At 37.2% G+C, this 25612-nt stretch overlaps 1 protein-coding gene across 1 annotated transcript in view; it reads right to left on the bottom strand.

The window, feature by feature from the left end:
* Positions 1-25612, bottom strand: part of COMMD10 (COMM domain containing 10) — a gene marked incomplete at its 5' end in the record, with an annotated part of 105549 nt that overhangs the window by 62905 nt on the left and 17032 nt on the right. The window contains one exon of the mRNA XM_080361955.1: positions 21777-21887. Within this exon, the coding sequence (XP_080218081.1) occupies positions 21777-21887 (111 nt within the window). The remainder of the gene's footprint in view (positions 1-21776; positions 21888-25612) is intronic.

Here is a 25612-nt window from a genome sequence, read left to right as displayed (position 1 = left end):
CTTTGGCCCCCAAAAAATGCTACATTTCACCAGAATTTAACTGACCATCAACCACATTATTCATTCCTTTCAACCACATATCCTGTTTCCAGATATTCACAGTTTGTGAAAAAAGGGCTCACTCCCTCTGAACACCGATTAAAAAATATATTTCAGGACAAAGTAAAACAGCATTCCTCAACAGACAGCTATTACACCACCTCTACAAATGTATTTGGATTTTGTACCACACTGTTGTTCCATTGAGGAAGCTTTATTTATCTGATTTCTGCAAAAGGACCAAAATATGGTCTAGAAATGAACATAAATCTCAATTACTAAAGCAAATGTTCCAAACATAGAATTCAGGTTACACAGCTATTTTAATTTCAAAATCTGGCTTCTCTAAATACAAATGAAGACTTCTAAACTAAATATAACACCAAGAAGATTTTAAAAAAAAAAAAAAAAAAAATCCATGTCGCTTATTTCTTTCTGTTTCTTGTCATTTACCCCATGGACACTTCTTTAAAGTGACAGAGGAGAACAGCAGAATTTGAAATTTTTATGACTTTTCCAAGGTCATGTGTATCATGCAGGTAATATAATAAACCAGACGAGTGGGTTGATGGAGCACAAGGAGTGAATTAATTCCTTGATCATTAAAAAACCTAATCCAGAAAAAACAAGTAACATACACAAGCTTTTTGCTTTCAACAAGCACACTATTTATCAGAAAATGAGGTTAAAAAAAATACTGGCAGAAATACAGAAAACTGATCACACTGGTAACTGAAAATACATGGAATATGCTAGGTATCGAATTTGGCCATAGGGCGTTGGCAAACATGAAAATTACCAAACCAAGAATATAAGACTAGTAACAATGCAAAAAATATTCCCATTACATACGGAATGCTTCTTCATTATAAATATTTTCCATAGCCTTGATATCCTGATGAAAGTGTATATAATAAATTATTTAAATAATAGTGAATATGTTTGGTATCCAAAGACCTGAAAAACAGGATTATGTACTTGGTTACCTCTGCTGTAAAAATTATGCCCAGTAGTTCACTTCCATCAGAAAGCACCAGAACTCCTACACCACAAGAAGCTCTTAAACATCTCCTGTATGTTTGCCCCACTGACATGGGTACAAATGGCTCTTGTGAAAGCAGCTCAGAGAGAAAGGAAGGAGACACCTCCAATGATTCTAGAACTAGCCCTGTTCCAGCCTCTATCCACCTCTTCCGTCACTTCTCCAGATTCTCTACTTCTAGAAAACCTTATTTGACAAAATATAGACATACCAAGATGTAGATCTGAAGTTTCACTTATGCTGTTTTTAACTGTGCCATAAATATTGTAATTGTCAAAACCCACTCACCCACCAGTCTGTTGTATGCCACATTTGTATTCCCTAAAGTAAAACATAAATGCGTAAAATGCAATAATACAGTCCAGACCTTCAAAATGGTTACAGCACAAAATTGAAAACAGAAACATGTGTGGATTTCTTACTTTGAGAAATTTGCCATGTCTCGGACATACTTTTTATTACTTCAGAGTTTCTAACAGAGTAAGAATAGTTCAGATGCGTCAGCTGTTACAACACACATTATGAATATCCTTGCTCCCCTTTGTTCACAAGAACTAGAATTAAGACATTCTGCTTCCCAGAAGACAGTGCTTGGGCTCTGTTCCTGAACTTATTGTCAATTGTGTTGTGGCATTTCACTAACATTTTACCTCCAAGTGCATTAGTCTGTTTCAGATTAAAGAATCCTCTTTTCATGTAAAGCTTTTACCAATTTACAAATAGAAATAATATTGAAAACAGTATGTCAGAATTCCAACAGATTTTATTAAAAATTGCATTATTTTAAAAAATGTAATTCCACTACTAATTCACAATTGCCTGCTACTAAGTTGTGACATCTAAAAGGTCTGCTTTGTCTTTAAGAGACAGAGAAAACAAAAATACCCAGATCCCTACTTCAATATAAAGAATGTGTTTCATTATGATACAGGGTTAATTTTGCATGTCCAACACTTCTCGTAAGTCTAATCTAAGAATTGAATCTACAAACCAGAGAAGACACCAAGGAGAGGGAGGCACATATTAAAACAAAACAGTAGAATATTTCAGGGCATCATTTTTTTCTTTTAAACAAAGCATGATTTTTTTACAAAATAAGTGAGAAAGGCAACAGTGTTATTATTCCTGCTGTGTTCTGTAACATGCACAACATACTTTATCACCAGTGAACACTGTAGGTTAGGATGAAGTTTCATGTGAAATTTGAGAAGTACCTTCCACTGGCAGAATACCACTGTGAAACAAATAAAGTGTCCCAGCAAAACCCTTCTTCCAGGATTAGCCTGACAATAGTTAATATTTTGTACTGTATAATATTCTTTTTATAAACTTTATCAGTTTATTAACTATAGCAATATGACATTTTACAAGCACTTTACTGTTCTTTACACCTTATGAAAAACTAAATGTGAATTCAGCCTAATAATCGGCTTGTACATTTTGGTTTTACAAACCTTCATCTTCTAACAGGTTTAAAAACCAACCACGGGCACTCAAGACAGCAATGCCACAAAAATACAGCCACCCACCACTTCACTTTCCCCAGCCAGCCGTCCAGCTCCTCCACTCTCCTTCGTCCCTCTCCTGTGCGCGTTTGCAGGAGACTGAAGGAAGGAAAAGTGCTTTGGCTGTGCCTGCAAGGGAAACCACATCCACAACATCGCTCATGCGTGACCCGCTGCAGAAGCACATCTGGAACCCCTGGAAATGTGCATCCCAAGGATGGCTCAGCACACCACCCAAATGCCTGCAGACCTCTGCAAAGCTGTGCTGGGCCAGTCATGGACCACAACTTTACGGTCACTCCTGTGTCACACACACATCAATGCGGGTGTAGGTGTAACTAGGTACACAGCTCGTCACACTCACGTAGAGGCAACGTGCAATTTTAGCAGAGAGTCTGTTAAAGAATATTGCAGTTTGTGACTTGCAAAGAGGAGAGGCAAAGCCATACCAAATCAAAATCTTCCACAGCTTTTTCCACAGAGCATTAGCACTGTATTAAAATTAGTATCTAAAGAAAGCATTGCAGAATTACGAGGTGTATCGGTTGACAGTTTAAAACACTGATATGAGGAAATATGGAAGTGCTAGACTAAAATGAAGAGCTACATTTGGCAATAGTCTAAAGGAATATTTTCCAATTGTGGCAAAAATCTGCTGTTTTTAAGTACAGCACAAATGGATCCTGCCTGCAAGGAATTTATAAATGCATACCTTATTCAGACACAACACATCAAAAAAAACCCCACTAACTTCAGACTTTTTTAGGAAAATTAAGCATAAAAGTTACGTATCACAATAATGTACTTTCTTAATGCAGAACGCTGCTGATTTTAGAAAAAAGCTGCAGCAAATTAAGTTCAACATTTAAAACATTGAAGCTTTTCTGAGATGCACTGTTAATTAACATATTATCTTCTTGTCCCGCTCACCTAATCCTGCTCTGGAAAATGTGGAGTCAGATTACAGATTCATAGAATAAATAGAAAAAAAAATTCCTTGAAATGCTATTCTGCTTATTGGTCCTAAACAAGCTCAAATCGCTGGTATTACTCTTAGAATAAACAAAGTAAATAATTATATAGAGTGACATACATCAGAATCCAGGTCCAAACTGTTTGTTTCCTGCACTACAAGTTCTGCCCAGAGTAACTGCAACCACAAATATATGCCCAAATGCTATTTTAATATAAAATAGAGATACCACAGAATCTGCACTCCAGGCACAGAGCTACTATTACCTCTGGTCCTTTATCTTGTCTATGGTTTTCACCTAATTTCAGTGCTTTCATTCTTGTTAAGGAGATCCTTATCGTGCATGTTTCACATAATTAATTTAATCCCAGGTTTTGCTAACTACAGTAATACTGGTTAATTCCTGACATAGGTCCCAAGTCTGACAGGTTATGAGCAACTAATTATTTTCCATTATTTAGTAGAAACTGAGTGATTTTAATGAGAATCCAGTTCACTTAAGAACTCATCTGCAATGCAACACACCACTTTTGTACATCCCCTGTTAAGTAGCATTTCTAATAAAAATTCACTTGGACAGCTTAACATTATGCCCAGAATGGAAAATGTGACAAACTGACTAGAATCATGTGGTTTTTATAAAGAGCCAAAGCAAATTCAGAACTGTTCAGAAAAGCTACATGCAATTCTTGCCTAGGAAAGAGACTCTTTGATTTGCGGATTTAATGTCTCTGTTTGCTTTTCTCCTCTAGAAGGGTGGTCCCACCTTTGACTCTCCGTGAAACTGGGGCACTCTTGCTTACTTTTCTTGTTTAAACAAAACAGAGCCCATTAAACACTAAATTAGTCACGATGTTATTCAGCTTCTTTTTCAGGACTATTCTGCAGAAAAGTCTAGTTAACCTTCATAACTGAAATATCTCCATAACTGCAGAATAATTTAACTTGAAATGGGCCTCATGAGGTCATCTGGCCCAACCAACACCAGCCCCCTGCTCAAAGAACGGGTAGCTCTGACAAGTCCAAGTATTTAGAAAATTTTCAACATATAGCTTCCCCAGAAATGCCCACTTCTGACATCTTACTCAAGGACAATGCTTTTACAGCATGACAATTTAACTATCTTTTAAACTTCCCACCTACAGAACCACAAACACTATTCCTTCCAAATTCAGGTTAGCCATTTTCAGTGATGTTGTTGATCTTCTCCACTCAACTTGAAAATCTTATTTAAAATTCTAACTGAATACATTTAAATCCTTTCATAATAATCACTACCATCTTAGACAAGAATCTCTGCGTTTCAGTTGTTGCCTCAATCACTGTATTCCTTTTTATCTTTTCTGCATAACTTTCTCGTTTTTTGCTTTTTGTATCACTGCACATGTTACAAGCAAGATCCTTTATTTTTATGATTTCCTCAACTAGCTACACATCAATTATTAGTTGAGAAAACAAAGCGGTAGGCTAATTCCTGCAGTTCAGAGAGGGTTTTGCTTCTCAGCCATTCATTTCCTGCCTCAGTCAATTCCATGCATTCCACGTCACTCTTGATCCTTCAACCAAAACTATTTTATCTTATCTGTTATTAATGTGCACAGTATCTACTCTAAATGCGCTCCATATTGACATTACCACAATTTCCATTCTTCTCCCCCTCCTATTTTCTCTTTCATAATGCATGTTGGTTACAGTCAGGTAAGTTTGTAATCGTTCCTATTTCATACCATACCTTTTAATTATATGCACTTTACTTACAAATCAAATTCTTCTTATGGTATTCATTGGTTTATGTCTGGATACAAGAGAAAATTATTTTACAACAGCTACAGTAGTATGAGATAAGCTCACCATCTGTAAAACTTTTGTAAAGAAAGTTTTTTGAGACTCTGAATTGCTTGGGGTAAAAATTATATTGTTTTAGGGTAGAGCATATGAATGACACTACTAATAAAAGAAAAAAAAAAAAAAACAACCTAATCAAATAGCACTTCAAACAAACATGTACAAACATTATTACAAAAAAAAAAAAAAAAAGGTTAGCAATTTCCTGCTTTTTAAATTCATAGGAATTCTTGAAATATTTAATTGTCTCTCCATCTCACTGACTTCATTAACAAGAAATGCAAATGCATCAACCTTAATAAATTCATGCAAGTCACTTTTTTTTCTTGCCTCTGAAAACAGTATGTTTTATAAGCTTACAAAAAATTCTTCCTGATTTTTGTATTAGTAGCAATACTAAAGGCACAAACATAGGCATAGGAGAGTCCCATTTTTATCTACATCTGTAAAACAAAAAGCTAGTCTTAAGATATCTGTTCAGATCTGGGAGACGACTGCCATTTCAGAAAGCATGAGCCCAACAGCCATATAAAAGTGTAACAGTTAAGAATAGGGCATAGTTTAAAATCGTATTTTCTTTGCTATGTCACATCCTTCCTCATGCTAAAAACTCACAACCACCTGAAAACCACAATCTATTTCATTTTATGCCAGTGAAATTTCTTTGTAGGGTCCATGGGAAACTTAAGCACTCTTGATTTCTAGAAACTTCCAGGCCATTGGTTTTATTTAATTTTCTAATTCATTTCAGGGATGCATTTTGCAGTGCAGCTCCACAGACATCAGCCCAACTGAGAGAGCGGTGAACTTCATTCACCAGCCGTTCTTCCAACAGAAGAAAACACATGCTGGAGCTTTGTGTGGATTTAGAGGGAGAATCAACACAATTCTCAACAGCCAAAAGAGGAAGAGGTTTTATTTTTCTTTGCTTTTATTTAAAACGCTTATCTCTGCAGTCACAGTTTGTTCTACTGCTTTTGTGTTTGCACCGAAGGACACTTGACAACCATTGACACAGGTATCTGTTCAGGTGCAAAGTAGTGCCATTTAAGTTAAGCAACATGAATGTTTAGAGTCTGTATCGGTAACTTCAGGATAAAAACATCTCTACCATGCTAGTAAGAACAGCCAAGGAAATTCAATCCCACGCTGTGCTGTTCCCGAGGATGGCTGTTCCAGAGGCAACCTTTTCCCCCATCCTGGTCCAGGATTTCCAGACTGACCTCCAGGCTCCATGAAGCCCACAGGCAGAGTAATGGTATTGTAAGCAAAACAAATTTTACTGTCACTCGCAAATCCACAGTCCCTCACTATTTTTTTTTTATTTAATATTTAAAGCTTAAATTGGATTAGTATAACAAAAAAAAATGATTGTAAAATCCTTTTGATCACCTCGCCCCTCTTTCTGCTGGTACACTAGTGTATTCTATCTTAACACTCTCTGGAAGTGTTTTGGGGTTTTGTTTTTTGTTGGTTTGGGTTGGGGGTTTTCTTGGTGGTTTTTTTGCTTGTTTGTTTTTTGTTTGTTTGGGTTTTTTTGTTTTCTTTTTATTTTTCTGTTTTCTGTAGAGCATTCATTTAACTGGGGGAGATCAGTCACCATCTTCAACAGTATTTTATATGCCACCTTCAGAAGGTGGAGAGCACACAGCTGATTCCCTGTACTAGATCCAAGATGAGAAGGAAGCCCAGCCAAAAACTCTCCTTCTCCCCGGTGCATCCAGACAGTGTGCTCTCCAATGTGCTCGAGAGCATCGTCTGCTTGGTGTTTAATAACTGCAAAGCCTGATCTCAAATCAGAATGCTCATAATCAATTAGTGTTTGGGCAAAAAATCCAGGACTTCTAAGAGAAAAAGTCAGCAAAAATGAAATGTTACTTTTTACACATTTTAATTCAATTAAACTGGATAGGGATTTTGTGGGATAAACTAAAAGACACTTTTTTTTAGCCCAAAAGCTTTATTCTTGACATATTCCAAATGGTTTTACACTCGGTAAAGAAGCTAGTGTTCTTTTACCAAAAAGAATAAACAAAAAACCCTGAATATTTTAATGGAAGTATAAGAATTATATACAAATTATATAGAAACGGTGACTCCATCGAACTAAATTATTAAAAAAAACCTTTATTTCCACAAAGCCAAAGAATAATTTAATTTTCTCAAGCTCTGAGGTAACATGAAGATATTAACATATTTTGTACATGCACAATGGCACCTGATCCAGGCGTGTTGGCAGAACAGCACATTACAGGATCTTTTTTCCAGTGGCAATAATAACCCGCAGTCCTCCAAATATTTACACTCTCTCTACCCCTGAAGGTTTTTGTGAAAGAATTAAACACATGCCAATTCCACCTAACTCTAAAAATGGTAAGTGCTTATTTTTACATAAAGACACATACTAAAATAATAGTATTTTAGTTTAGAGCTGAAAAGCTCTTTTCACAGTTTTATAGGCTGACTAATGTTTGGTCCACAATTCTTATTTATTTTAGTTAAAAAAAACCACAGGTGAATGCTGAAAGCACGTGACTGAAGTGCATCAGAAAACAGTGGGAAAACCAGATTGCTTTCTTCCTGTTGTCTGAAGCCACAGTGCTAGAAAAACCAGTAGTCCCTCAAGTTTGCAAGTTTGACCGTCTTGAAAATAGTCACATTAACGAAAACATATAAGTTACTTCCACAAACTCAAAGCTGGGTTATGTTGGATTGGAATGTTTTGAAAACAAACCATTTTACTGCAAAGAGGGGAAGAAAGCGTTTAGAATGAGCCCCACAACCTAACATCTTACTGCGCTACAGAATCAGCGAATCAGTGCTGCCTAAGTTACAGAACTGTACCTCTTATGCCCAGTGCTGGCAAATACATTTCATCAGCCTATCCATAAAGAACAGATATATTAACTGCCTTCCTTGGGCTTAGGTTTTTTTGGTATGGTTTTGTTTTCTGTTTGGTTTTTTTGTTTTGGCTTGGGGGGGTGGTGTGTTTTGTGTGGTTTTGTTTTTGTTTGTTGTCTTTGTTTTGTTATATTCTTCATTTGCTTTACTATTTCTACACATCTTTAAAGGATCTGCTGTTGGTCTGTGGCTCACCCTTGGATCATATTCCCTCCGTTAAAGATGTGTCAAGGTCTTCTCTTCGAAAAGCAGTAAACACAACAACAAGCATACTCTGTCCTAAACGGGCATAGCAGGCCTCACTCTTCAAGTCAAGGATGGCTCCAAGTTCTTTGTGACCCCCTCAAGGCTACAGGAGCATACTATTGTGGTTTAAAATAATAATTTTAAAGCAACTCCACTAAAAAACCAAAAGGAACTTCAAATTATGCTACACTTTACTTTTCAAGAGCTTTTCAGAATGACTTTTCAGATACCAGGTTGAAAAAAACACCACGTCATGAGGCGTAACGCTTCTCACAGTGCACCACTTCCTTGCATGTTAACCATCCCCAGCCTCACCCAAAAATATCTCTACAGGTTCAACTCACCTTCAGTTAGCACTCAATGAACAACAATTCCTTGTTCCTCCATTGCTACTAATTGTCCTTACTGTTTCCACCTCCCCATTTTTGTTTCACGCACTCTTGTTCTGTGTCACACACACCATTCTCAGACATCACTGTGCCAGTTTACCCGAGCCTGCCTAGCTACAGTACCCTTGGCACATCAACACGCTCCGACAGAGAAGCTCCTCGCTGCTGCAGCAGAGCAGTTCTGAAAAGGTTTAGCGTTGCACAGAAGCAACAATTAAAAAAAATGCTAGTTACATGAACACAACATTTGAAAATGTGGATTAGAACTTCTTAGATGGAACACCAGCCTCAGGAATTCTGCCCGACTTTGACGGCAACTCTGCTGTTTGAAGTACTTCAAAGATACTTTGGAATCCGTAGCCTTTCTCTGATAGGAGCACAGTGTGCTTGTTCCTATGAAGATGGGAAGACAGAACACTGGAACAGGCTGCCCAGGGAGGCTGTGGAGTCTCCTACTCTGGAGACATTCAAAGCCCACCTGGACACATTCCTGTGTAACCTCACCGAGGCGTTCCTGCTCCAGCAGGGGGATTGGACTAGATGATCTTTTGAGGTCCCTTCCAATCCCTAACATTCTGTGATTCTGTGAAGAAGCAATGGGGATGTGAAGAGGCAAAGTGACCTAGGAACGACATGAAAAAACAGCTTGGGAATTCTGTTTCTCTGCTGTCGCGAGCATATTCCTGAATCTACAGGCATCTTTCTTCCTGTTTCTAAACTGCATTTTCAAAGGAACCTCCTTCTCCTGAGTACTTTAAGATTTTCTAATAAAAGGCATTTCCTTTCCAGCAATGACTTCAGGTATTTGCAGGCAGCATTTGTAATTCATTCTGGAACAATGACATGATTTGTTTTCAAGTGTGTATGGTTAGATTTTGAAATTCCTTTATTTAGGATTCAGAATAGGAGAAGAGGAAAGACAACATAAATTTGAACTCCTCTGTGCATTTAATGAATTCTGTACTCAGTTTCAGGCTGCAAAACCCTCCAAGACTACTAGGTATGTCTGCATTTCTGGTGTGAAGCCACCGGTGGGCAGCCCCCAAAAGTATGGTATGAGCTCTTCTCCAGAAAGTTTCAGCCTACGACTTTCCTATGCCAATGCAGTGGATAATATATTTCTCCACCTCATGAAAGAGACGAGTGCACCCTTCAGTGCCTAAGTACCTAAATAAAGAAATACATGCCAGGTCTTCTAACAAGACTTATTCCCAAGCATAAGCATCTCCCAACTCCTCATATCTGTTGATGCTGGAAAAGAGGATGTAAAAATAATCTAGCATTTCCAGCCTTCTTTAAAACTCTGCTGTCTGCCTTATGCACCAGAGTCATCAAAAAAGCCTTGAATCAGGTTATTACTGAAAAAGTCAGTGCCTAATCCTGATGTTGTTGAGGAAGAAAAGCATTTACAAATATCACTTACAAATCAATTCTCGTAACATTCTGATTACATGCACAGCAGAAATTATCACTGAAAAAGCTATAAACTCACCAAGAAGGCATTACAGTGCAATTTTCTCTTCCTTTTGGCCCCCTGGCGTGGTTCCATCCCATGGGCTTGCTGGACAACTTAGTTACTATTACATATAGGCAAGTTCAAAAATGTTGCTCAAGGGGTCAGAACAAGAAGTCGCTTCTCCTTACATATAAATTTCAAGCTAGACAAGCAATTTTCATTAGCTTTGGCTCTATGTTTGTTTTTGTACTGTCCTTCCACTACTACAAGGTTTCAGAATGTATTCTTAGTAACAGGATCTGTCTCGATGCAGAAGAAAAAGTATTTTCCTTTCCCTCTTGAAATCTCTTTCTATTACTGCCTTGCCAGTGAGTATGCATTCCTAGAAATACGTATTTGTTATTTCATTAGTAGGGATTTTATAAAATCATACTGAACAAGATTTCCCCGGGGCTGTAGGCCATGTTGTGGGTTGTGGTTTTCCTGTAAAAGAAGTGGAATTCTGTGTATTTTAGTCTCTGAAAAGGTCAGTTGTCATAACAGCTTTTAAAGTTTTCTAAATGTTCATAGAAAGCCAAGTGGCACAAATTTAGATGCCACACACTTCCAGACTCCTGTCATTTGTAAATAGGAAGCACGATGAGTGAAAATTGCCACCCTTGCATACAACTGAGGTGATGACCTACCCTCTTCCACCTGAAGCATGACTGGAAAGGGTGTCACAGCATTGTTACAGACACCTGTTCAATGTCAAATGCATAGCATTGATACTGTTTGACAGTATGTACTGTATATTTATCGCCTCAAGCAGGACAGATGTTAGCAACACAGGAGATGCTTACTTTGTACTCTTTCAAGAGTATACATATTACTTCTCCAGGAAGGCAGATTCAGCAATTTCATTAGTTTGCACATTTGCAAAAAACAAACAAACAACACCAAAAAACCCCAAACAAACAAAAAACTAAAACCAACAAAAAAAAAACCAAACACCACCAAACAGCAAAAGTAACAGGAAAGTAAGGCCAGACATTCTGCAAAGCAGACAGAAAATACAGAACAATCCAATTGCTTTTAAATTCAAAAACATGCTATTAACCCAGCTTGGTAGGAAACTCATTATCATCAAGAGGATTACTTTTCCTTAACAGTACCGTTTTGTACCAAAACTCACAAAAAATGCATTTAAGGAACTGATAAAGGAAAAGCAGAGCATAGGGGAGAATGAAAATCATGGTGAACACAAACCTGAAATGAATGCAAATGAAGAAGCACTGACTTCTTCTATACCACTCTGAGCAGACCTGGTGACATGCTTGTCACATAAAATACCTAATTGGTTTGGAACAGTCTAAGTAATATAGAGCGGCTGGCCAGTTATCAACCAAGAAGGTAACTGGATATCATTCTCCTCACCATAATGTTTTCTAAAGGTACATGAGACAAAAGTGAGGTGCAACCTGCAGGGTCCAGTTCTGGGCTCCCCAGCTCAAGAAAAACAAGGAACTACTGGAGAGAATCCAGTGAAGGACTACAAAGATGATTAGGGGACCGGAGGATCTTTCTTATGAAGGAAGGCTGAGAAAGCCGGGTCTGTTCAGCATTGAGAAGGCTGAGAGAGGATCTTATCAATGGTGATAAGTATTTAGGGATGGCTGTCAAGAGGATGGGACCGGATTCTTTTCCATGGTGCCCAGTGAAAGGATAAGGGGCAACAAGAACAAACTGAAACACAGGAAATTCCATCTGAATATGAGGAGAATCTTCTTTACTTCGAGGGTGCCAGAGCCCTGGCACAGGCTACCCAGAGAGGCTGTGAAGTCCCCTTTTCTGGAGACATTCAAAATGTACCTGGACGCATTCCTGTGCGATCTGCTCTGGGTGAACCTGCTTCAGCAGGTAGGTTGGACTAGATGATCTCCAGAGACCCCTTCCAACCTCAGCCATTCTGGCTGGTCCTTGCCACCATTTCACCCCCAGAAAGCCTCTTTAATCCATTTGGCTCATCTTCTTTTTTGCACTTCAGAAATTTAAAAAGGCAAAATCATACATGTTAAATGGTGTTTATTTTCACCTCTCCTCTCTATTAAAAATGACATCTTCCAGCACCTAAGGGCAGTGAAACAGATTTTTAAAATCATGTAATTATACTCAGGCTTGCAAAGAAATGCTTACAAATATGCAATGGAGTTCTATAATTTTAAATATCAATTCCAGCCTGAACAAGGCAGATATTTTACAGAACTTTAGTGTTACGACTGCCTTAGAAATGTACATGTCTTAACTGGATTTGCCATTGAAGCTGCCCTTATTTTGCCAGGACATAGAGCATAACTATATTTGCAAGGAAAAACAATTAATATTCAGCCTAAATAGGCAAAAAGAAAAAACTTTACAAATATAAGAACTTGAATAGCTGTGTCTGCTGCAACTGAAGATCAAGTGATTTGATTCTGCAGAGCGAAAAAGACAAAACCAGAGACTGATTAAAATTACCCATCTGATGTGCACAAAGACATAACACGACAAAGTTATTTATGCAACATGACGCTCAGCAAGAAAACGAATACCTCAAATATTATGGTACTTCTAAAATTCATCAAATTTGCTCATAAAAACCTGCCCTACAGCAACAATTAAGCAAAATGGATTGCAAATACTACATTTTGCAAATCAGAAATTATCTGTAGCGGACTTATAGTCTACAAGATTTCTTATGAAGATGACAAGGACTTATCACAGGAGAAGAACGAAATCAAAGTGTCTGACTTGGGTTAAAATACGTCACCCTGCAGCTAGGCTTTTCAGGAGACGCACAGGGAATCAACATATATAAGACACTCAGAGGCTGAGTGGCTACTCCTTGCCTCTTACACCCTCCTGCGCATCCTCCCTTCCTTTTGGAGTATCTTTCATATAATATAAACAGCAACATAATATCGCAGTTTCCAAGATAATCCATCTACTTAACTTTTAAAGGTGAAAAATACACAACTCGGGACAAAATAATAAAGTACACGTTAGAAAGAAGTTCAATAAGTTTGTGTGGGTATGCTTTTTTGGTGCACTTATAAAAGGCAGATTAAATATTGGGGAAAACAAGGAAATAAAACTCCTGCCTATACTCCTCAGTAGGTCAAGATGAGTGACATCAGCATCATTATTTACTCTATGAAGAAAACTGAATAAAATTTATGCATATTACTAAAGAACTGCTTAGGCTGGACAGTAAGAACCCATTTCATTGGCATTTGTATTAGATCTTTTTTCTGTTCCTGTTCCTGAGTTCCATTTCAATCCATGCCGATCGCAGAGCCTGCTGAGCAGTGTTTCAGTAAACAGTACTGTTTAACACAGGAATGGAAGGCAGAAAGATTCCGCTATTTTCTGTCCATCCTGCCATAGCTGCAGAAGTAAAATCCAGTGGTAAGAAAAGAAATTTTAACCAACTACAGTAAGCCTGAAAATAAATACGAAATTATATAGAGAACAGGTGGAGAACTACAGTCAGCCTAAGCAGGTGTGGACATCATAGTGTCTCTCTTCTACAAGCCTGCTATCTAATCACCTTTTCTGTTCTGGCTTGCTTGTGGTTGTTTTTTGTTTGGTTGCTTGGTTTGGTTTTGGTTTTTTTGGGGGGGGAGGGGTTGGTTTTGCTTGTTTGTTTTGTGGAGGTTTTTTGTGGTTTTGTTTAAGCTTAAAGCTTTGAACACCCCAGACTGTTCTTTCTGGATACCCCAAGCAAAGTCACTAACCTTTTTCAAGTGACTCCAAAATTGCATTTCTATGGTGCAGCTAGAAAAGTTAAAGGTATTTATAGGCAACTTCACAACTTCCATTAACACAGTGTAGACACATTTAGATCTTACTTTTAATTCCCTCTTTTTTATATTTTGCTTCTCTCTGGCTAAAGGTCTCCTCATATACACAGAGTGCCTCCAACACAGCTTGAGCTACCAGAGGACAAGGCACTAAGAAGAGGACACCTCCTCCATTCCCACCCAAGAAGTGAACAGCAAAACAGTGAACTGTTCCCAAGGTATCGCTATCGTAATGAAGAGCAAGGCAACCGCTTCTGAAATGTCAGTAAAAATGAAAAATGGGCAGTAATCATGATTGCAGAACACAATCCTAACTCTTCCAACGACCTCTGCAGGGTATCCCTTACATGGAAACCAGCAACAAGAAAATAAAACACAGCTGGGTCTTAAAGATGTAAAGTATTTTGTAGTATAAGTCTACTGAGAAAAAGCACACAGAAATTCTTTTTTTAAAATTCCACATCTCTCAACAACTTTTTTCATTTAGAACCCCTAAAAGGAAAAATGAAAGATTAATAGATACCAAAACTTTCCACAAGTGTCCCCAGGTTGCAGCTGCTGAGCACTAACAAGTTCACCATTTTACAGATGGAAGAACTGAGAAGCTGAAGATGAAAAACTGAGCAGCATTACCAGTGGTACTCAGAAAATGCACAGACACATGTTTATAGGCAGTTCTGCACAGCTTCCCCAAGATCAAGGCTTTCATACACAAAAACTTAACCTCCTACTTTTACAAAGAACGTATTCCAACTCGTCTCTGCTTGCTACTAATTGTCAAATAATGCAAGAGGCAGCCACTCCTACCTGATTTAAACACCAGAAAATGCTACTGACTTGATATATCTGAAGGCCTTATGACCCTCTGAATTTTGACCTTTTAACATTCAGGACAAATTTTGATTTTAAGTATCTATAAATAGAAAAATTATCTGGTTTTAAACATCCACATTAGAAAGCTGCTGACTGAGAGATTATATGTTGTCTTCCTCTGCCCTCACCCCCAATCCTCAAAGGCAGCAGCCAACCTCATTGTAACAGAGAACACATGCAGAACAGTTATGTTGGTAAAACTGAGCCTTGCTGTTAAAATCCAACTTTTATGATCACACATCCCTCATGTCACCCATTTCTTACTCTACCTTATCTTTCTACCTTAGAGCTAGGAAGAAAGAGACATGGGTGAGATGCCAATTTTTAACACATTTGTGAAGGGACCACAGAGCTTGTGGCCTAAGTAGAAGCCAGGGGATTGATACTGCCAGGAAGTACTGCAAAAGCATAGCAAAAGTACTGAAAAAAATGGGCTTATTTTCCATTGCTACACACAAATGAAGACAATAGTTCATTTGCAAAAACACTGCAGAGTTTCTGAGAAAAACAGGCAAGAAATTATATAGATGTCTGAGAATTTGCAATTAATCTCACAAATGTTTTTTATCTGAAAAGGCTGAAAGATCAAGCCTACAAAACCAGTTTGAGGCAAACAGGAAATAAATTTTGTAAGAAAAAAGATCTTTGTGTTTTTCAAATGCCATCAGGGCCTCAAAGTTGAACTCTGCCTGGCAATGAAATAGGCTATCAAGCTTAAACTTAAAAATTTTCAGCTACTTTTCTGCTGTTTATTCAGACTGAGAATGGTAAAGTTTCACATTATGGACAATTTAATATACTTCTGTACCAAGCAAGAGTTTCATTGCTAACTACAGGCTTGAGGTTGCCCAAGCCTGCAACCAACTATACATGGCCAGCTGGGGTAGTTTTCTTCTTAAATTCCGTAACATAAAGACACATGGACAAAGCTGTTAAGAGTGTTTTAGTGGAAACAGAGCATGTGCAGAGGCTGTAGCCAGTTACAGAGTTTGTAAATGAATGTCTAATAGATTGTATTCATAAATTGTGTATATAGCCAGCTGAAACATAAGCATCCTGTAAAGAGATCCCTGTAAAGAGATCCTGACTATAAGCTGGGTAATTAAATAATGTAAGATCACAAATGGAGACAGATAATTAACTATACCCTGCAGTACAATTGCCAAAGGTGAGTACATACTCCTAGAGTCACACCATCTGGTAAATGGTTTCTAAGTAAAATGTCAAACTTACAGGACATGGTTTATTCTGCCATTTATTTCTATGCTTGTAAGAAAACAAGAGTCTTCTCAGCATCTTGAAATTCTAGACTGCACCATTATTTTTTCCTCTAATTAAATGGATTTAATCAGAGAAAATATATATGATAGATCAAAATCAGTCTAATGTAAGAACTGCTGTGCACTGCAAGTCCAGGATTTCTGGCTCTCATTGTTGAGCAATGAAATTTCTGACGGCTTTCTGTAGCAATGTGACAGCCTGGAAGCAAATTATAAATTTCAGGCTCATTTTTCTGAGGTATTCCACACACTGAAGATGACACAGTGGTTCTTTACTACAGCTCCTACAAATATGAGGAATTTTCTCAGTATTCTGAAACCTCCTCTCAGGGAAGTTTCTGCTCTCCTATCAGCAGCAATATTTACTAGATTTTACTTCTCAGAACAAAATTCGTTTCATAATGTACCTTGCCAAAAGCAGCAACCTTGTTTGTCTACAGAAATTCAGAAAGACCTTGAACCATGACTGTGTTGTCTGAGCTTATCCAGGCCTCCAACCACCTCTTCTAAATAAGAATGAAAAAAACCTTTTCTCTCAATCACATCCTTACCTTTTTGCATTCATTTAAGGCCTGTCCTACTTATTTTTGCAATTGCTAGAGGCTTACAAATCTGCTTGATGAAAAGACTAAACTCTGTTCAAGGATGTACATGTAAGGTTGTTTGTGTTCTGGGAAGGAAAAGCATGATGTCCTCATTGGAAAAGAAATGGTTGAGAGGTAGCTGATGAAAGTGAGAAGCAACTCAAAATTGTTTAGTCTTTGCACTTCATCACAGTTCCTCCAGCATGTCTTTTAATTGTCCTCTTTTTTCGAGGCACTACAGATACAAATTACTCCTTTATTTAAAAAAAACCCAACAAACTGGCATCTAAATGCATCACCCCAAAAGCTGAGAACTGAGAAGGCAAATGAAGGGGGTACATCATGGTACCTCTCTGGCATAGGAACGTAACACTAACATCCACCAACTCTTACTGTTACTTCAATTCAAATATGTGACTTATTTTCAGAGGGAAGCAAAGGGCTAAACTGAAGAGGCAGGGGAAGCACCACTATCTCCTTAAATATCTGTCTAAGCGCAGGTCCTGCCTGCATGCCACACAGGCTGCACAGAACCTACAGCCTGAATCCAATTACTGATTCATCTAGGTCTGCTAGAAGAAAAGCTCTGTTTCTCATACACTCCGCTTTGCTGTTAAAGATGGGGAAAGTATTCACAATGGCAAACTCAGGAAGCAGAACGGCATGCTTACTGAAGTAAGCAGAGCAAAATCTCCAAGGTCTAGATTTGTTCACAGTCCAGAAATCTATAGAAACACTGTAAAAACTAGGAGGACAAATAAAGCAAACCATGTCCTGTTTTTTTTTTTTTTTTTAGCAAGTAAAAAATAATCATTTAAGATTTCCAGACTTATTTGCTCTGTAGAATGATGAATATGTATTACCATCTTAGTTTCTAATGAAGTCAGACCTAATTTTGATTTTGAATGATGGGCTGCAGAAAAAAAAGTTTAAAATATTTCCATTGTTATATTCCCCTTTCGAAGCATCTAGAAGTTACGGGAAATGAAATAAAAGGAAATAAATTAAAATTAGTATAGTAACATTTTAATATTATCTGTCTTTTGTCAGAAGTATTACATTGGGAGATTTAACAAAACAGCACATTTATCAGTTATTTTTTGTCTTGCATTTGCAGACAAAATCCTGTAACAAAATTCTTCAAATACATGTATAAAGAAGGAACAAAAACCCAAAGTATTGAATTATCACAAGGAATGCATACATAGCATTCACATTGAAAAAAATAAATAAATAAATAAGAGCTCCCTCAAGAAGCCCTTAGTAGGGAAGATAAAGAATAAAATCACAGATGAAATAAAGAGAGGGAAAGGCAAGAAAAGAGCAAAGCTTTCCATAGGAAAACCTGTAATTAGATAACTCAATCTAATTAAATCTGTGGAATGGATTTACAGAAAAAAAATGAATTATTTTCAAAAGACAACACTAGGCAAAAATAGTTTATTTGTCCTAAAGATTTTCAAGCATAAATGTTAAATACAGATGTATAAAAATACACAATAATAATACCTATATTGTATTGTACCTTACTGGATCTTCCTAGTGAAGAGGCATAGCAGAAACTCTTTAAGAACATACTCCTCCTCTGTGAAGATATTCAGTATCAATGATGTGACACTTCTGAAACCCTCAGACATTTTCTACAGTCTTTACTACATTTTTTTTTATATGTGGCTTCTATGGTTATAGAAAATGATCACAGTTGCTTAGAAAGCTCTGGACTAGATGGTCTAAGGAATTACTACTGTTAACAGTGGGAAAGAATGTGCAAGTGTGTGCCTATGTGGATAACTATTAAATAAATTACTGAAGGAAACAGATATTAAATAAAGACAGTACTTTTTGAGATCAAGCTTTGTTTGCAAATCAAAATCATAATTAGCAGATTGTTAATTTGTGCTCCCTCTACTGGTTAATTCACCCTATAGTCACCAAAATAATAATGCTCTGTAAAAAATTCCCAAGTTGTTGTGTTGCCCCTCAACAGCCCCAAAAAAATCTGAAACCAAATAGCATTATTAAATACACAGCCAATATCTTACACATCAGTTCTAAATGTCACCTTAGCTCATTAAAATGTCAGCATGGAAGCAAAACAATCTTGTAGTTCAAAAATATGTTTCCTACAATACTAGCTTGGTTTGTGTGCCTAGATCATAGAAATTCCACTTCCCTCAGATTTAGAAATGCAATTAAATATTTCAAATTCTGAATCACTATAAGAAACCACTGTTAATTGGATTTCTAATTGAAAGCTCCCTATTTTGTCCTCCTCGTACACAACACCATCAGTGACTGAGCTGTGGAGCAGCCCAGATGACAGGACGGCTGGGGCTGGAAGGCTGGGGCTGGCAGCCCCGCTCACCACAGGGTTACCTCGTGCTTCTGTCACGATGCTCAAGGGTTTGTCCCCTTGACTCCTGAGTATCTCCAAGGCTGGCACCTCTGTGACCTATCCTGATAACTCATAAGCCTAATTAACTGCCCCCACGGTGAAAAACTTTAACATGGCATATGTGAAATATTTGTTGGATGCAAACCAAGCATAATTCAAAGTCTGAGTATAAGCAAATGAGAAAATTGTAATGAAACCCAGGAAAAAAAAGAGTTTACCAAAAATGATGTGATCTGATCCCAAATTACTACTAGTCAAAAGCAGCATATTTCCTGGGCAATGCAAACGTCACTAGCAGCTCGAATCACCTGAAAGAACCAAAGACCGCTTCACTTTTGAATTTTGATGGTATAATACCTATGGGACTCTGCATTTCATCTGAAGCTGACAAAATACACTCTATAAATATTTATATAGAATACAGCAGATCCTCTGACTCTTCTAATTTCATGAAGCACAAATAACATTCATATACCCACACATTTTCTGATTACCTCTCCTGGAGAGATAATTTAAATATTACTTTTAAATGTCAGCTTCTGACAATGAACTGTTTAAAAGATCTTTAAGTGAAGTGAATTGTAGTAAACATTAATGTATTAGTACAATTTCTTTTAGTTCGAAAAAGTGGAAACAATGGCCAATTTAATTTACCTTGCTTGGTAAGGGGTTTTCTATTAATAGACATAAGTTATGTAGATGAGCAAGACAAACTTCTGTTATTACATACATATTAGAAACGTAAACATTTAACACCTCGCATAACATCTGACTTTTAGAATTTATTCTGAGTATTCTCAGAAGAGTAAAGAGGCAGCGTGACAAACAGCACTACTGCCCCCTAATGAAACAGCTCACAAAAGCTCCTCTGTAACAGCGTTTCAGGTCTTTCCTGAAAAAATTCAAGCTAAATACATGAACCATAAGGAAAGAAAACAAAAAGTTTTATAAGAAATGAAGACAATCATTAATAACATACATGCTAAATTCATGACAGACTTGTGTGCAAAAGGCACACACATTCGGGGAAGGAAAAAGAGAAGTATGTAGTATCTAGGATTTTCAGATTACTTAATACAAAGAAATCATGCAAAATACAGAACAAAAATTATGCTCCAACACTTCTGTCAATATATAAGCAGATATTAGCCAATCTTAAACCTATTCTATACTAGATGTAATAAATTCAGAAAAAACCCCTGTCATTATCTTCACATCAACCCAAGTTTTTAAATGTTAGTGTCTGTTGTGTGAGAATATCAGTATGGTTTTTTTGTAGCACTGTTCTATCTAAAAGCTAGTTGTAAGTCTATTCTAGGCTTGTAATTATTGCAAAATAATTCTGGTCTTGGTATCTAATTATACCAACAAAAAGAAACAGAGATAAAAGAATTCTAAAAATCTACTTGCTGAATTCTATTTGTAGAGGAAAGACACAAATTTTCTGTGTCATGTGAAAGTGACTTTTTTTTTTTCCCTAATTTTTTAAAAATTGTTTTTCCACAGAACTGAATCTGTATGCAGTGCTGCCCAATGCAGCTTGGACGTAAAATATTGTCTAGTTCCTCTATTTGCATTACAAAAATACGGATCGCAGTGCACTGCTGAAAAAAATACAACTACCACAGGTCCTGGTGAGAAGCATAAACCTAAGCTTTTCTATTTTACTATAAATTAGAAATTCCACACACATTAGGAAAATTACTGTGATTTAAATGCAATACTGAAGCATAACTGAATTCTGATTTTTCCCCTCAAGTCTTTTATACCGACTTTTTCATAGATGAATATTCTGACAGACACCACAGAAGTAAAGACTCCAATTTCTATTAGCAAGATAAGGTAAAAAGTAATTCCTGTGTTTAATTTAAAACATGCTAGCTAACAGAGGACACAGATTTTATAGATAAAAAATTATGCTTATTGAACATAATGGAACTTAAGACTTTACCACAAAACCTCCAAATATTGGCTTTCTGTGGCCTCACATACTATGTCATCATTTATATAAATACATCATTAGCACAGACACGTTGCAAGTGATCAGTAGTATCTTACATAACTACACATGGCAGAAGGTTGCAAGCTACTAGGCATTAAAAGTATAAGAAGTACGAATCACATGCTATGTGATAAAAATTAACTATCTACAAAGATATTTTAGAGACCTAAAATAACCATATTCCATGATATTTCTGTTACATTACAGCCCAAAGAGGTGGTAACACAGCTCTCAGTCTACCTAATAGATATGCTATTACATCAGTACGTCACATTTCTAAGTGATTACTACAATTTCATTAAACATAGAAATGATAACTCTGGCAAGACAAGCAACTACCAAGAGTTCCAACTTGTGCCTCCAAACTTTGAACATAAGGCCACCACCACAACTCATTCTGACTCTGCCAGGTATGTATTTCTTACCTTTGAATCTTCATTGCTCATTCCCAGCTCTAGCACAGCTTGAGGAGACTTCAGCTTTGCTTGCATGGACTCTGCCATTTGAAGATTAAGCTGCCATCCAATTGTTTCAAGCTATAAAACACAAATTTACATTACAATCAGATGGTACAGAAGCTCTCGGGTCAGCTTTCAATATTGTGAATGGTCTGTGTCAGTGAACACAATGTTAGGCTCTACAAAGGTTAAGCATTTTTATACAATGCACATTCTGCAAATTCTCCTGGACTCCAAGACAGATTTGCTTCTCTCTCGCCAAATATATCAGTTCAAACTGCCTGCGACCACCCAAAATAAAGCAACCTCATATGCCTCAGATCTGCTCGAACCAATCAAAAAAACCACAACTAAGGATCCAAACTCCTTGTGGGAAGCTTACCAGAAAAGTTGTGGATTCAGTTTTATTTCATATTTATTTTTATTTTAGGAAAAAAAAAAAAATTACCAATAAATGGTAAACCACCTCCAGCTAAAAATGGCAATTTCTTAATCAACAGATCTACTCATGTGTGTTCTACCATATACAGACGTTAATGACAAAAATAATTCGGTGCTGCTTTTTAAATTGTTACTACTGAAAAGCCAAAAACCACTTAAGCATGTGAGCAACAGAATTTTTAATCAAAAGATACACAAAAATACATCTCAAATTGCTTTGTAATCATTAATCTAAAATTATATTCAAACATTATCAAACTATACCTCACACATTAATGAAGTATGCAAGAACAGAACTACAAGTCTCTCATGAAATAACCTGGCCTTCCTGAGTAAAGAAAAGTAGAAATCTGAATCTTAACACCTGGCAAGTGTCTTTTCTCTGCTAGTAAATACTGTGGCTGACTTGTGAAAGTGTACCACATCTCGTTTAACTTCCTACCAGTCCAACAATTCAGCAGAGAACCCAACACATGCCCTGCCTCCTACAGTGACAGTAACCTCTAGATGAAAGCCAGAATAGAAACTGAGTGGCAGAAATGTCTTCCATGGGCAAAACTCAAAGACTGAACTTCCAAAATTCATTGCAGCTATACCATTTACATTTACACATTAAGGTACACTAAATTGCATTTTTTGTGTGTCTTGCATCGATGTTATACCAATTACGTAACAAACACCGAATGCTGTATGACTAAGCATACCGAAAGGAAAATTACATATCATGACCTGTTAATCAACACTGCCAGTCCAAGATGGTTAGGGAGGTCAGACAAGGCTAAACAAAGTTAAAAGAAAGAGAGACAGTCTCAGATTGACCATGTGTACAGCTATAGGAACAAGACAGTAGGAGGAACCTTGGCAAGTCAGCCTACAGCCTCTTGGCTGCTCTGCAATAAATGCCCCTACTCAGGCTTCATTCTGTAGTAAAAATAAGGAAGTTTACATATTAATCAAATCGATGAAAGCATCCATACAACACAAACAGACAGAGCTAAAATGCTGTAAATCTGGTCTAGCTCATTATGTGGGAGGTGTAGCTCTAGTAGGAGTATGACCACAGCCTACATACTAAAGATGCTTTAAAAGACAAGTTTTATACATTCTGAAAGCAGAGTAATTCTCAATCATAATTCTCTAGTTTGATTTCCTCTCACCTGATTATATCTAGGTTGATAAAAATAATAGGGCATTGCCTATCTCACCCAAAAGTACAGGACAATCCAAAGCAGATCACGTGTATCTGCTCAAGTCAATCACACTAATGGACAAGTCTGCCAAGCCCCTGTGCTGTCAGTTATCTGGAATCTTCCAGAAAATTATACCACAATGACAGAGCTGGACAACATTTTTCTCTCCACAAACTTCAATGAAATTAAATAAAGAAACTACCTCTGTTTCTCTCAGGAGCATCTTGCCTTATTCTAGGTTTTAGATCAAGAAAGAAGTTATGTTCAGCTAAAGAACCCTATCAAAATAGATAACCATCAACAGAGAAGGACCCAAATGCTGACTCACGGGCTAGTGGTGAGAGCAGCCCGAAGCAGGAGACAGGTAACGGTACCACCTACTTCGATAAAACAGCTAACCACTCTGGTCAAAAACAGATAGTGAGCAAGATCTGCAGTGTGATGGCTTTTCATACTGTAGTCACTAAGGCTTAAGCCCCACATGCCTCAATTTAGAAAGGCCTTTCTATCAGTTACTTAAACTGTTTATTATGGTAGTATGGAAACCAAGCCTTAGCTAGCCAAGCTAGCAGCTTATCCAGGATCATAAAACAATGCCACTAGAGACAAGAACAATATCCTAGGAAGCTTGACTTTTTAAGACTTTCCTAAAGCTGTTAAACAGTGACTGTATATAGCATAAAAAGCAAACCATCGAAAGTAAAGAAATACAAATTTATGTCTTCTATTTCAATTTTAATATACATCAATCCAGAAATATTGTAGAGGGCTCAGAACAAATACAATATATGTGGCAGCACAGTGGCCTGAGTTTATCGCTGAATGGCAGTCATAATTCTTTTTTCTATACTGCTTTACCTTAAAATTACTTTCTTTTCCTGTACGATTCATGTGTTTTTCCTGTTTTAAATATAGCCATATGAGAACAATATTTGATTAACAAACAGTATGCTGCCTAAGGCTTCAAAATGGTCTGACTATTTATTTTCTTGAAAGAAAAATGTAACATGTATTTGGCTATGGTCATGTTTACTTAGAAGACACTCAACATCCTGAAATACCAATTAACCTTTTGAGACTGGTGACATGTTTCTGCATGGCATTTCTGTCAAGGCACAGTATTTGGTAGCCACAAAGTGATACATATTTTAGGACCATTGTTTTTTTCAAAAATGAAAGGGCTACAAAATTATTTTCACTTCTGATACAAAACTTGTTACAGAAAACATAACACTGGGAGAGACTATGTGGTGCCAGAATCTGCAATACATTACCTGAAAAGCATTTACTGAGGGGGGCAGGGAAGTACTTCTCTATAACTAGCACAAAAATAAAGCCATGTTTTTAGTTACTGTAGACCTTTAGCTACTTTTTACAATTTCTTATCAGCAGTTTAGACATGTGCAAGCTACCTTGTCACTGCAACAACAACCATTGTTGAAAATGTTCTATTTAGCACTGTAAGTTCTCACTGTTATCTCCAGCACTTATTTAACCTCAGGGTTATGTTTAGAAAACAAAAAACAGGTGGTGCAAGCTGGAAAACAATGAAAGGAAGAAACATAGATACTAAATAAAAGCAATAGTAAGCACTATTAAAATGCTTCAGATCTTCTGCAGGAAACCTATGGCAAATGATTCCAGACAGCAAAGATATGAGGAAGCTTTTGACAGCCCCTATAATCCTCAGTTCCCATGTCCACTTTGTTCCACTCAGGCTTCTGAAGAAGACACCACGACAGCCATGACTAATAAGCATGCAAGAACCCACACACTTTTCCCTTCCAGCACTCACGCAGTACTCGCTGCAGAAACGATAAAATGTTGTAGCTGCTACACCAGCTCTGCACCCCCTACAAATGTAGGGCCACCCATGCCTGTCCCAGATCCACACTAAGGAGCTGCCAGGTTGCCTAATACAAGAGGATCTTATGCTTCATCTACAGATCACTAACACCTTTACAAGTAAATAAATATATAATCTCTGGTCAATTTATGACGATGTCTATGATATCCACAGTCATTTTCCTCCAGTGGAAAACACAGGAGCTTCCAACTCTTGCCCACTGTCCTGTCTGCCAGAGTACTTCCCATATTAAATAGTAGAGTGTAGTATTTTACATATTAGGACAAGATCATGAGCAATCTAACACAACTATGGTAAAACACCTT

Source organism: Nesoenas mayeri (assembly GCF_963082525.1).
Source record: "Nesoenas mayeri genome assembly, chromosome: Z".
Lineage (NCBI taxonomy): Eukaryota > Metazoa > Chordata > Aves > Columbiformes > Columbidae > Nesoenas > Nesoenas mayeri.
Note: the sequence above shows the minus strand (reverse complement) of the source record. Positions and strands in the feature narration are given on the sequence as shown.